The sequence below is a fragment of the Carassius gibelio genome, chromosome B22 (assembly GCF_023724105.1).
Source record: "Carassius gibelio isolate Cgi1373 ecotype wild population from Czech Republic chromosome B22, carGib1.2-hapl.c, whole genome shotgun sequence".
In the NCBI taxonomy this organism is placed as follows: Eukaryota; Metazoa; Chordata; class Actinopteri; order Cypriniformes; family Cyprinidae; genus Carassius; species Carassius gibelio.
In genome coordinates, this window is record NC_068417.1 from 21970204 (window position 1) to 21985668 (window position 15465).

The window sequence follows — 15465 nt, forward strand, 5'->3', positions numbered from 1 at the left end:
TATAATAAGGACATAGTATGTACATGAGGAACAGGACTGTAAAATAAAGTGCTACCCAAAAATAACTTGACTTTATACTGTGTGTTACTGTGCAATATCCTAGCGATTATTTACATTATGATTGTTAATAAACAGACTAAATTTAGCTTGCGACATCAAGTTCCTGACATCAAAATAGCAAGCTCAGCAAACAGGAAGTATTTGAGACAACCTGAAACGAGCAACAGGAAATTATGTAACTAAAATGTAATGCAGCCAGCAACCCGGTGCAATATAAGATTTGTAGATACAGATAGCAACACAATCAAAATTCAAAATCAAAATGATATGTGATACACACACAATTTATTTACAATACATAAGACCAGCAATGTAATTTATTATATTTATTCATAACATTTTTCAACTTTTTAAATGATTTAGACTAAATAAACAATTTTGATTATTTATAGTTAATAAAATATAATATAAAAATATATTTTTAGAAAACGTTTTATCATTTGTTGAATTGCCTTATGTCTTAAAATGTTTATACATATATAAATACCAAATTAATCTACAATGACTTAATACACATAAATATATTATACATATATTATAACCTTATATAATAACAGTTTATAAAAATGTACATACGGTAATAAGGTAAATAAAAACTAAATACTTTAAAATAAACTTCTAATATTTCTATTTCTTCAAACACCACTGTAAAAAAACTGATATCTTAATACTGTATCTACAGTGCAATAATAATTATAATAAATATATAATTATATATTAAAATAAACTTTTATATACACGTTTATTCATATAAAATAATATATGTAGCAATCAATCTGATACATAAGATAAATTAATAAATAAAATCATCTTAAAAAAAAAAAAAACTTTTTATATATATATATTAGGGGTGTAACGATACGCGTATTCGTATTGAACCGTTCGGTACGAGGCTTTCGGTTCGGTACGCGGTACGCATTATGTACCGAACGGTTCGTTGGACTAATTAATTAAATTTGGAAAATAAAAAAGGTGTGTGAAATATAATGTTATGCGTTCAACAAGGTAGCCCAATAACCCAAACGACGTAACAGGCAACGCCCCTGACACCCCCGAAGAAAAAAAAAACACACTTAACGTTATATGTTTATGTTAGGCTACTCAGTCAGGCGCTCGCTCACTCAGTACGCGCTGAAGGCTCGGTACCACGGAGCCCCGCGAGTCACCTGTAGGAGAGAAAAAAAAATCAATCCGTGGCGACGGTTTTGCAATCCGTCCCCTCAGTTTATAAACCATCCTCATGAATTAATAAACTGTTCACTCGGTTTAACAAACCGTGCCCACGAATTCCCAATGCGTGCGCTCAGATTGTGTAAACCGTACCCTCGGTTTTTGAATCCGTACCCACGAATTCATAATCCGTGCGCACGCTTTCGCAATCCGTTCCCTCGGATTTGAAAACTGACACGCATTTTACACTTAACAGTGAAACATGCATCTAACTCCGGCAGGTGGGGTGAGGTGGGTGGAGCTTAGTATAATAAAATCACAAAAATAAGTCTTCATGTTAAGAAAGAATTGTACACAAGCATTTCCAAAACTGTCAAAGGTTATTTAAAAATAAAGCAATTCACAAATTATTTTATGACAAACATTTTTACTGTCTTGTACTCATTTATTTAGCCTACAAATTAAAATTATAAAAAATAACTTTATTTTTATTTGTATCATTATTATATATTATTAAACAGGTTATGCATAAGAATCTTTTATCCAAAATAACTTACAAAAGAGGAAAAAATTACTCCAGAGTCAGTCACAATGCCAGGTTTATTGCACAATAATAATCAAGTGCTATTATAGATTATCAGCAATTGAACAAGATTTTAATGCGCATCTTTCTTATTAAATCTTTGTATTCCACCTCGTACTACACTTGATAGAGAATCACTTAAGGCACTTTGCTGTAAACCTATTCCACATAATAATATTCAATAAAACTGTATGTTAACACGTAGGAGTTTGCTGCATGAATCCGTGAGTACGGTTTACAAATCCGAGGGAACGGATTGCGAAAGCGTGCGCACGGATTATGAATTCGTGAGTACGGATTCAAAAACCGAGGGTACGGTTTACAAAATCTGAGTGCACGGATTGGAAATTCGTGGGCACGATTTGTTAAATCGAGTGAACAGTTTATGAATTCGTGAGTACGGTTTATAAACTGAGGGGACGGATTGCAAAACCGTCGCCACGGATTGATTTTTTTTCTCCTACAGGTGACGTCCCGGGCTCCGTATACGGACATCACCGCAGCGAATGGTGCATTTACGTTATAGCCGCGGATATGAGACCTTACTCTGTAGTGGAAAACGCAGGTTTTAAGAACATGCTTAATGTAATTGAGCCCCATTACAATATTCCTTCACGAGCCCATTTCAGCCAGACCGTAATTCCTGCTTTGTTCCAAAAAACACAAGCCCTATAGAGAACCAACTGAGTAAAAACACAATCAATATAAAGAGTTATAGAGTTCAATATAAAAAGAGTTACATCTTTGTATTTGTTCATAACTACTACAACAATATTACATTTAATTTGTAAAAAAAATTTATAAGGAGCTATTTTTGTTTTATACAGTATGCTGCTAAGAAAACACCATAGAAGATGGGTAAAGAATAGCTCCATCATTGTTCAATGTAAAAAAAAAAAAAAAAAAAAAAAAACACATACTTTGTTAGTTTTAATAAATAAAACATTTAAATAAAAATCAAGGAAATTTATCTGCCAATTTTTTCTTTTTGCTGTATCTAAAACGTACCGAACCGTACCGAACCGAACCGTGACATCAGTGTATCGAACCGAACCGAACCGTGAATTTTGTGAACCGTTACACCCCTAATATATATATATATATATATATATATACACAGACACACATATACATATATATATACATATACATATATATATACATATACATATACATATATATACATATACATATATATATACATATACATATACATATACATATATATATACATATACATATACATATATATATATATATATATATATATATATATATATATGGGTATATATATGGGTATATATGTGTGTATATATATATATATATATATATGTGAAGAAACCTCTTTCAAAAACATTAAAAATAGTAATGTTTCCAAACTTTTGGTCTGTACTATATATAAAATACACACACACACACACATATATACATACACACACATACATACAAGTTTATGATCCAAATAATTTATTAGTATAATGTTGTCTAACTTACGTCAAACTGTGCAGCCACAGTCCCGCTGGCCAGCCCATCTCTCAGCAGCTGTATGGAGGATCTCAAACTATCAGCCTCTGAGTGGCTCAGCTCCAGACCAGACATCTCCGGAATATACTGGAAATCTGGCTCCAGATCCAGCTTCCCCTGCTCCTCGTCCACATCATAGATGGCTGAAGGAAAAGGAAGGAAAGAAAGTAAAGAGTGTTTTAGATTTCACATATAATTTAAACTACAACATATTTGGAGGCCCCTCTGGAAGGGATCATACCATTGGGCCTGACGAGCAGGATGAGCTCTCCTGATTGGTCCTCACAGCTGGCCTTAATTAGCATAACCACGTCATCATGAGTGTGCTCTGAGATATCACGGCCGTTAATCAGCACCACCTGGTCGCCCTCGTTGAGGCGCGGCATACACATATCAGCCTGACAGAGGTCAAAGGTCACAGGTGAGAAGAGTTTACTGAAGCGCCTCGTGACTTTAATGAGGTCACCTGACATAAAGACACATATCATCTGATCTCTGAAAAATGCATGAACTTACCGGAGTTCCTGGAGCCACACGGGACACTATGATGGGCATCCTCTGATCGGCGCCACCCTGTGGATGAAGAACAGATTTATTAACATCTAATTACTTACATTAATGCATACTTAACAATAAACAAACACATTTTAGTAGGACAAAACGAAAGAAAATAAATTATACAAACACACACGCAGATATTATTGTGGTTCTTAGTACTGTATACATTACATAATAAAAAAAAATTACATAATGTATAACAATTATAGAATTTTATATATATATATATATATATATATATATATATATATAGAGAGAGAGAGAGAGAGAGAGAGAGAGAGAAAGAGAGAGATTTATATATTTTTGTCCTTTTTAAATAATATATAAATTATTAATTGAATAATATATAAAAATAGTCATTATTGTGGTTATTATCATCATTTAATAATAATTTAATTATAATTTAATAAAACAAATAATCTAAAACTGAAAGTTTTTTTTTTTCATTTCTTTTAAAAAAATATATATACAGAAAGGTTTCTGTCATTTTAAAATATATAATTTTATATAAACAATATGAAATATTGTTATTTATTTTGTACCAATTTGAATTATTATATATTATGTTAAACACATATTTGAAACATGTTGCTATTTGATTATAATTACAAATCTGTAATTTAACAAATTGTATTTGTAAAATGGCAAACAAAAAAATATCATTCAAAGTTTGCGTTAAATAGCAGTCAATCGCATTTTATGTCATTTGCACTATCTAAACAATTCCAGATACAGAAACCACATGAATATGGTTTATGATATTCAATTCCAGCTTCCAAAAAGTGCAGCTGTAGTAGGATAACCAAAAACGCACCTTAACGTTAAATCCAAATCGTCCGTTTTCATCGGGCCTCATTTTAATCAGAACAAGATTATCATGAGGCACGGCTCCATTCTGTGGAAGATAACACAAGTGAATCAAACGATGAACGAGAGATGAACAAACACATGTGAGAAAGTGTTTTCCTCACCATGCTCTTTCCTGACGCCGCAGGTACGTTGTATAGCTCGCTCAGGTGCTCGTCCAGCTCATGCTGAGACTGGGATCTGCCGTTGTGGGTCAGAGGGTCTCTTCTGGACTGTTTTGGGGGCAGAGCCGGCGGCTGCTCGTCTGTCGTCACATCAGGAGACCTGGAAAAACATTCATGCAAAAATGCATTTATAAATACACCACGTATTGCATTTGTGGGCAGTGTAGCTTAGATGTCAGAGCTGGTAACTGCAAGATTTATCAAATAAATACATAAATAACAAATGACATGTTAATAAATAAAAAGTCTGGAAAACACCTGTGTAAGAGTGTATGTATGATTCGTATGAAGGAGCATTTGTGTAAGTGTTTAGCGCCATCTATTGCATTTTTAGAGAGACAAACATCCAATCCAATTCAAACCTCCTCCAATTAATATAGAAACAGACTGTGTAATTTACAGATTATGTAGTTTTTATACTTAGGATGCACTTATTAAAACCTGTCCAATCTGATTATCAATTTAGAGGCAAGAAAGAATATCTTATTAAAAATCCAGTTTGTATCATTTACACACAGTATTCTCAAGCTAAACTAATTGAAATAAAATACTTAAAACCATAAATCAAGAGACTGATGTTAGGTATTACAATATTATTAATGTATAGTATGAATTATCAATAACTACAGTTACAATTAATGAGCTGAGGTTTCTACTATAAGAAAATGCGCTTAAAAGAGTTAAATCTGGTAGTACCTATTAAATTTAATAACTATATGATAAAACAAACTTCCTAAACTATAAACTTAAGCATTAAATTTAATATAATAGTTTTTCCAAATCCTAGTGCAGCAAAACTAAGCAATAAAATCAATAATGAAATGAACAGTAAAACAAAAGTTAACGTCAATAGCAAGTAATTTTTTACTCTTACACTGTAACATTTATATTACAAGCTGTGCATAAAGCGGTGCATTTTTGTGCATAAAATGCATACTATATATTCACACTTTTGTTTTGTTTTACATTTTTTAGCACTATATATGAACAAACATCGAAAGTTAAATATCCAATACAGGCTGATAAATAAGATAAATTATTTCTTATTATTATTATTTTTAACTTATTAATTTATTTCCATAATTCTATTAAATTGTTATCTCTTTTTTTGTGCAATTTTTTTTTTTCACGGCAAAATTATAGATATGACAAACTCTGACCTCTCACACGTGTTTTCATTTATTTATTCCAGTTGTGCATGATTTTAGAGTTTAGATTATAGTTTAAGTAGATAAGTTTGATTCAAAGTTTTTTTTTATAGCCTATAAATTGTTTATGTTTTTAAACTATTTAAAAAAAAAAAGAAAAAAAAAATCCTGAACCCAGAATCCCCTTTCCCCCATATCTGTGGGAACCTTGTCCGTAAGCAGAGATAAACTGAACTGTAAACCTTCCAAGGATCATGTGTAAGATGACCTGATTCCTCCAGATTCCCCCATTTTCAGACTTTTCATAAAACGGTGTAGCCTAGGCAACAACGATGATTTATGTTCTGTAAGTAAGTAGCAGGAGGCATGAGCAGGGCTGTATATCTGCTGGGTATTTAGCAAAGATTTCCAACAATTCATCAAAGCTCTGCCTATTTGCATAGCAGGCGAAGAGTATTAAGACCCGGGACTGTTGCTCAGAGTGAAGCCACGTCTGTCTCACACACAACACACACACACACACACACACACACACACACACACACACACACACACACACACACACACACACACACACACACACACACACACACACAGGGTCTCATTATGAATGCTCAAATTTCAAGCATGAAAGCCCCTCTGCTCTGCAGTCTACAGACTGCGCTCAGCGCCCCGGCCTCCAGGACATTTACATAATAAAAACAAACGAGGCTTAAAAAAATACGCTGTTAGAACGAAGACCAGGATTGTTTGGACTGTCAGGCTGAAGGGAGAGATATCCGATTCGTCTTTTGTGTAATATATGTGGGTTGTGACAGTTGAATGTGCTCAGTCGAAAACGCTGAATAGCGTAAAATTGTTTGCATTAACCCATTGAAATGAATGAAAGTTAGTGTACATGCGGCCTGATCCGCTAAACATATAAATTTAGACTTGCTTAATACTCAAACATTGTTTTTAAAGATTTTTTAAGATAGATAACTAATAGATTAATGAAAACTAATAGGGACATAACGATTCACTCAACTCACGGTTCGATTCAATTCACGGTTTTGATTTCACGATTCGATTCACAATTATAATTTGTTTTACAAAATCAGATTTAAGAAAAATTATCAATTATGTGTGTCCTTTTATTATTGCTTGGACAAAATGCTGCACGTTTCTCTGTGTGAAATTAATATATAACACTATAATAATATACTAATATAGCACTTGCATATTATTGCTCTTTTGTTGGTTTTGATTGCTTCTATTGTCCTTATTTGTAAGTCACTTTGGATAAAAGCATCAGCTAAATGATACAATTTAAATATAATGAAAATGTAAATAAGCCCCAATTCAAATAAATAACACAACTAAAATAAATCTCTTCATATAAACAAAATAAGGCTTTGCCTATTCTCTTTCCAATTAAAATGACTAATGGCAACCACTGCATTTAATCATGATCCAAACAAAAATGCTGCATACATGCAACATGAGCAGTTTTTAATCTAAATTAGATTGTAAAATGTTTAAATATGAAGCAAAAACAGAATGGTTTGACTGCAGTTTTGTGAAACTATACATAAAAAAATATCTGCATGAAACAGAAATAGCAGACGAGCTTAAAAAGATGCAGATTTACTCTCTGCCAGCAGGTGGCGTTTTAAGCGTTTCCTTGGTTTCTGCTGTAAACAAAGCAGTGATGCACTTATTAACTTTAATATGCATTATACAGAGGCAAGATGAGAAGAAAAAATACCATCTAAACTTTTCTAAAGACAGTAAGTGCCCCTCTAGTCTCAGCCTTAGATGTAATGCCCACGGACTGTTGGCTGAACCCAAAAACGTGATGCTGAACGAAACGAACCATGATTGCTTGTTTGACATGTCGTTCAAACGGCCTCATGGCCAATGAAAGCGTCCATGTATTACATTAGTTTGAAGGTCTGGCTATGCAAGACTATTTCCCTTCAGACATATATTCATATAAACTCCTACCACTAATGGAATCACAATTTGTTTAGCATCTTAAACGATTCGAATCATCACATATTTGAATCGATTTTCAATCAGCTTGTGGTTAATCATTACATCCCTAAATACTAATAATGAAAATAGTCTGTAATAAATCACTTAGCTGGGTCTTATACTCTAGCACTTATATCTTCAACTTTTTTTGCAAACAATGAGCCTAATAAAACTTAACGTAAAATGATTTTACAAATTATTAACTACACTACAGGGCTCCAAACACTAGGTATAGCAAATATATAAATTGATGACAATGCAAACTGTCAATAAATGTCAATATTGATTCATTTAAACATACTTACACTAAACTATTAACTTACTTATTCATTTGAATATTATAGTTTGTGCAAACTAAACTACAGGGCTTCACTTGCTAGGAGTTCAAACTGAAAAAATGTTTACACATTAACTCTAAACTTATGAAGTAATTTCTCTTTAAGTCTCTTTAAGACAATTCATGTCACTCGGCGGCCATATTTGTAGTGGAACACCCATCTCTTTGAATGGGGAAACATCAAATTCTCCAAAACTGTTCACTAAGCTTACGATTAAATTTTATATTTGAAATCACCAAAGAAATCTGACAACAACTTTGTCATAAATGTTGTTTCTTTTCCATAGACAGCGTTAAAAAAAAGTTTGTTTTTCAGGTTAGATCAACCAGTGCGCATGCTCAGACCTAAGAGCATGTCTTAGAGCGATGACTGTTTTTATAGCGATACGATGACTTTACTGATTAGCGATTGGCTCTTTCATTCAGAAGGCGGGACTTCCTGTAATTCAGCAGCCATATTATGCGTTGCATTTTTCCTGATTCAAAACTATACGAGTGACATGTCTTGGTATAGTCTTTGGTGATTTTAATGTGACAATTTGTACATGCATCGTGTTTATGTGAATGACTACAAAAACTAAGCAATAAAAATTACTACGAACAAACATAATCTAGCAATGATATCATTGTCATATTTGAATAATGAATTTTAATTGGACCTTACTTTCTTCCAATTATATACATACTGAATTGTTCAGGCTATTCCTGCTTACATCTACTGAATTTTGAACTAAACTGTGATTCATCTACCACCACATTTCACCTAACAAGCAAAGCTTTTTTTTTTTTTTTTTTTTTGCATAATCAGGTGAAAAAAGAGATAAGAAGCAAGATTCTTCAAAACTCTAATCTTTATGTAGAACATGAGAACTCCACATCAAAGAGCAATTGAGGCACATAATGAACTGGACAGACTAGATCTGGAAATTCTGACATTGCGAAATGAGATGGCATGATCTGAGAAAGGAAATGCGTGGTCGCAGATTATTCCAATGGAAAATGGTGCTGGGTTTATCAGAGTCAATTCAATCAGTCGTGCCATCGTAACACACTGAACTGTGCCCACCACAAAGCTGAAAGCAATTTCCCCTGGTTCAAACGCTCGCCGTTTCTCAAACTGAAATGTGTGTGAAAAACAGTGTCGAACCACGAACGTGTCATTTCGTCAGAGGTGTGTGGTCACACAATATTAAACCTCAGGTTGCTAGCGAGAGTGTGCGTCTAATATGTGATGCTAAAATAAGAACGGCATTTCGCAGCGGAAACTTTGATGACTCAAAGTGTTTCAGTCCAGCCCTTGTGTGCTGAAAACACATCACTGGGTAGACCAGAATCTAGAATCCTGAATACAAATAATCAAATGAGCCAACTGCACATGAAAGGATGAAAAGGCTGAAAGAGAAGTCATTATTATACCAAGTAGAATTTTTACAGGAAACACAGGCAAACATGAATACAATGTGGATGTTTTGGCATCATATCATTTTGCTTAGTAGCTGGACTGGGGGAAAGATTCATGTGGCTTAATTTCACAATAGGCTGAAACACACTGCCAAACACCAAGGTAACCAGGGCCAAAAACAAACAAAAAAACAAACGTCTTAAGTTGATAATAAAAAGAAATTGTCAAAAAACTGAGTCGTATGAAACACTGAAGAGGATGAAAGTTTGTGATAAACAGATGTATGCCTTTTACATGCAGGCATAAACTATACATTTACATATTAAATTCAGTGCAATAGTTTATGCCAACTGAAAACTGAAAAAAGTGTTTTTACAATTATATTGTAACATTTAGATTTAATAAGTAATCGTTTATATATATATATATATGTATATATATAGTTTATGTGTGTGTAAATATGTATAGTTAGGACTGGGACTATTAACCACTGAAAATTAATGTAAATATTAATTAACATTTATATTTTAAACCTTTTCTGCACAAAATGTAAAGTGTATATTTATATTTTTTAATTTACAACTTACATTTTTTCACATTGTACAAGAAAAACGTGCTTAAATGCAACTTATGAACTAATTAATTAAAATAAATTAAATAGTTTTACATAGGTCAATTGTTTTTTTACAAATGCTTAACAAAATGTTAGGGCTACAAATACAAAGCAATAAAATCTATAAATATGTATTTGAACCTTTTTAGACTAAATGTTTTACAACCATCAACTTGACACACTGTACAAGAAATACTGGAGATAACAATGGATTTAAGTAATCATTTAATTAATAAAAAAAAAAAAATCTAAACAGTTTAAAAGTTACAAAGTTTACTATAAGAACTTTCAGTATACAAAAATAAAATATTGTCATATTCGCATACTGAATTGTGATTGTTTCTTTCCCCAAGTTATTGAATAGAATATATGAGCACAGTTTCACTTATATTGACCGAAAGTTCAAAACTCACGGTGTCGAGTCCAGGCTGATGCTGTTGGCCTGTGTGGAGGATGCTGACTTGTGATTGCTGAACGTCTGGCATGGCGAGTCATCGATCACGTGATCAACTAGGTGGCCAATGGAGGAAGGCCTGACCCGCGCCCCGTCTGTGGTGAACACTGAGTTACTGCTGAGTAAAGAAAGAAACGAAAAACATAAATGGAGTGCTAACCCACAGACTGGGTGAACTTGTGTTATGTGGGTTAGTTTGTGAGTATGTGTTAACTCACTGATCGGGCGAGTCTGGTGGGGAACGGTTCGGCAGACTCTGAGTCTCTAGCCGGTCGTCCGAGAGGGAATTCCTGCTGACGGTCTCCCAGTCCAAACCGCTCATCAGTCTTCTGACCAGAGGCTTGCTCGGCGACCTGGAAACACATTTGATTCACAACAGATCCATCAACCAGAACCACAAGAAACAATGGAATTCAATTTCTAATGCAAAATTTGATACAAACTTTTGCATTCGTAAAAAAATGTAATCACTACTCAGGGCTCCAGACTACCATTTGAGAGGAGGGGCACCAGCAGCACTAAATTTTACAGATGGTGGTGCCAGGAGCAGATTTGGTAGCACTGGGAGTGGTTTGTGGGGGGGTATTCATAACAAAAGAACATTTCATTGTAAAACTACTATCGTTTTGCATTAACAGGTGCATTTACTAATAATATTTCATTTTCATTTCTTGTTTATTTTTCTTTTGTTTATTGTCTATACAGATTCGACAGTAAAGCACTAAGCTCGAGTTAAGATGTATACAAAATTTACTTTTTTTAACAGCAGTAACAGGTGCAAAATCTAGTTTTTATATACAGAAAATGTATACATTCCACTTTTATTAAATGTTCCATTTTTCCAGCATACGTAACTGACCAACTTCAGCGATTATGTGTGATTTAGTAGCAAATTGAAGAGAAGTTCATGACGTATCTTACATCATACACAAAAAAGTGTCAAATTATGACCAAATCTGATTTCTTGATTTTATAATAGTGATTTTATAATTTCAGAATATAGAGAAAAAGTAAAAAATGAATGGCTAATAAGCCAATAAGTGCTCCTCTGCTGCTGTGTACTGGTAATAATTGTGATTTGATGTATTTTTTTTAATTTTACATGAGTGTTTGTTTACCACAAATATATTGTGTTCATCCCATTAAAAATAACATTCAAACTGGATCATCTTAGAGCTTTAAAGTGCTGGAAATAGTTGTGTGAAATGCTTGAAAGTCATCAAAAAGGGCTTGATTTTCACTCTAAAAAGGTTTTACAAACCCTGAAATCAATGATATAATACCTATTTCTACCACAACACCACGGTTACAGTTAGCATTACCGCTTCTGGTTTCACGACGCATGTCAGCGCTGTTTATAACTCCCGGGTAAAGCTGTTCTGAGCTCGGACAAGTTTGTTTGCGTTGCGGTCCAAGTTGCGCAGCTGAAATGTAGCACTGTTTAGATTAGCTTTCGTTTAGTTTGCTGTTTGATGTTTCTCAAATCCAACAGAAATGGAAGAGCTTATGAGTTGGGCAAAGCGGTGGTCACACCAGTGCGACCGTCCACAAAAATTAGTCGCAACAGCAAATTAACGCAAAATGTGACCATTTGGTGGCAGTCTGGAGCCCTGTTACTGCTGTGGCCTTGACATAAAACAACATGCCACATTTGACATAACGATTACAATTTCAATAATCCTTATAAACTATTACAATTTATTTGACAGCAAAAATGCCCTTTACATATAGTTTACAAACAATCACTCTTTCCTGTTATCTTTGGTTCATACACATGTGACTATTTCAAAAGTCTTGGTTATCATAAACTTTAGGAATATTGTGAAAAGCCCAAATATTTCACATTTAATGTTGATTTTAATATGTAAATAAACAAGGTTCATTTTACACATTTCAAAAGCAAGTCTGTGATGAGCACACACTAGTTTACAAACAAACAATGCATTTGCGGTTACATTTATTACTACTGAAAACCTTAAACCTTTTATAACATATAAGTACCTTGTAACATAAACGTTTAAAATTCAAACTAGATTTTCGCAATTTTGCGATATTTTATAGGAAAACAATGAAAACATAAAAGTTAGCATTCCTGTTACGATGTTCGTTCACATGCTACTGTACGTCTAAAAACTATAAATACAATTTAAAACCTGTTTTTTTTTTCATATCCGAATGTCATTTACAAAGAAATTGCTCTTTTCTGTTACCTTAAGCTACTGTTTACTGACCAGATTACTGTTGTTGCACGACACAAACACTAGTTTACAAACAAACAATCTTTCCATTTAGGTTATTTGTTGTAGCTACTTCTTAAAACTTTTAATAAACTGACCAGAAACATTTCAGAAAATTTAAGAAAGAAATCTTAGTGAATTTCATACAAATATTTAGAAAACAAAGGACCGATTTTAACTCCGTCTCTGATATATATATATATATATATATATATATATATATATATATATATATATATTGGGGGGGAATTTACATAAACCAACATTTTAAACAACATTTTTTTTTTGTTTTAGATGGTCAAAACAACAAACTAACAAGCTTTTCTGCTACTATGTCTAAAAACCTTGAACATATTCTAACAAAGTGCCCTGAAACATTTCTCAAAGGTAAAGAAAGACACCTTACTGGTTTTTGTACACTATGAGTTGCATTTCAACTCATTCTGCGACATTTCTTAGCAATTACATGAAACAACATGAAACATTTTACACATTACAATGCCCCCCCCCCCAAAAAAGACACATAAACATAAAATATTATCAGCATTACACCAGTACTAGTTTGCAAACATTGTTACGTATACTCCTAAAAACCATTAATATCAAACAGATTTTTAAACACGTTTTCGTAAAAAAGCATCCCACTAGTTCACAAAGAAATTGCTCGTCTGTTACACTAAGCCACTCATTAAAAAAAAAAACATACTAGATTTTTATAGTTGCACTACACAAACACTAGTTTTAAAAATAATAATAATAATAATCTTAATGAATTTCATACAAAATATTTTGAAAAACATACCGATTGTAACTAAATGTTTTATAATTTTTTTTTAACATTTACATAAACCAACCTGGCACACTGTACAACGATTTTTGTTTTATATCGTGAAACAACCCATCATGTTTTCCTGTTACGTTTGTAAACACGGTACATCTAAAAATCCTGAGCATTTTCTTACAAAGTGCCCTGAAAACATTCCTCAAAAGTAATAAAATAAAACTTATTGGATTTCGTACATTTTATAAATACTGTGAAAAACATTTCCATTTCAACTCGTTCTGTGATATTTCTCAGAATTTACATAAACCACCATGAACGTAAAAAGTAACATATTTTTTCCAATGAAAATATCAGAAAAAAGTAGCAAGCAATACACTAACACAAGTTTACCCTTTCCGGCTGCGAGCTTCGTTCACAGGTTGCTCTTAAAAACCACAAAGATCTACTTTGAAATACTCCTCAAAAGCAAAGTGTCAAACTTTACAAAATTATCACACCCTTCACAGAGAAAAGGTCAGCGTAGTCAAAAGAAATACCTCCTAGAAGTATGATGAACCATAAATCGTAGTTTAACTTTCAGCCTCAGCATCTTCGAAGTAAACGTCTGAGTGTGTTTTCACAAACATGTGCATGACATGTGCACACCCTTCACAGCCGTGTGCTACACAGCCCTGCTTACACTTCCTGTGTTTGGGTGTCGTTCTGAGAACATATGACCACATAATGACACACACACACTCACACATATACATATACACACTGACACCTAACACCACAGGGATCGAGATAGGTGGGAGCCTTTCCATAATGCAACACACCAAAACCCATACATCGGCACATACAGTTAAATATAGCCTATTTATAGCTAAATTGAAATATAGATTTTCAGATATAACTATTAAGAATATCCACGTCAGTGTCTATAGTGTGGTGAACCAGGGTTATTATAGTTAACTAGGACCCAAAACCATACATACATACATACATACATACATACATACATACATACATACATACATACATACATACATATATATATATATATATATATAAAAAATCACCAAGTGTCCAGGAAACATTTCCACTTTTACATTTATTTTAACTTGATATTTAAAAAAAAACAAGTACATATTGAACATATTGAAAGCTGTGTAGACGTTTAAAAAAAAACAAGAAATAAATAAAGCTAATTAAATATAAAATGCTAAATAAAAACAAATTAAAAATACTAATAAAAATTCTCAAAGATCCTAAAATAACACTGCTATGAACAAATAAACACAATGGTTAAGCATTACTACCGGATAACTTTTTACTTCCAAATTGATACGTAATGCATTTTGCTTGCACAAGTTATTTCCTCGCTTACTGGTTATTAAAAAGTGTGTTACCTTGCAAAAACTCTGTTCTTGTTGCCTCTTTCCTTTCCGTACTGTACAGACTGTGCTTCTGTCCTCCCACTGAAAAAATCCAGAATATAGTGTCATTGTCGGCTCTCAAAACCCCTATTTTTGTAAGAATCACTAGAGATAACTGTGCAACAGAAAA

At 33.1% G+C, this 15465-nt stretch overlaps 1 protein-coding gene across 3 annotated transcripts in view; it reads right to left on the minus strand.

Moving 5' to 3' along the window:
- LOC127988229 (tyrosine-protein phosphatase non-receptor type 4) overlaps nt 1-15465 on the minus strand; it is a 37293-nt gene that overhangs the window by 4577 nt on the left and 17251 nt on the right. For 2 of the 3 annotated variants that reach the window (XM_052590859.1, XM_052590860.1), the window contains exons 13-20: nt 15309-15377; nt 11115-11249; nt 10856-11014; nt 4867-5026; nt 4710-4790; nt 3854-3910; nt 3579-3735; nt 3308-3480 (exon numbers count right to left, since the gene is read on the minus strand). In XM_052590859.1, coding sequence (XP_052446819.1) covers nt 3308-3480; nt 3579-3735; nt 3854-3910; nt 4710-4790; nt 4867-5026; nt 10856-11014; nt 11115-11249; nt 15309-15377 — 991 coding nt within the window. The remainder of the gene's footprint in view (nt 1-3307; nt 3481-3578; nt 3736-3853; nt 3911-4709; nt 4791-4866; nt 5027-10855; nt 11015-11114; nt 11250-15308; nt 15378-15465) is intronic. The other variant, XM_052590861.1, reaches the window with a different exon arrangement.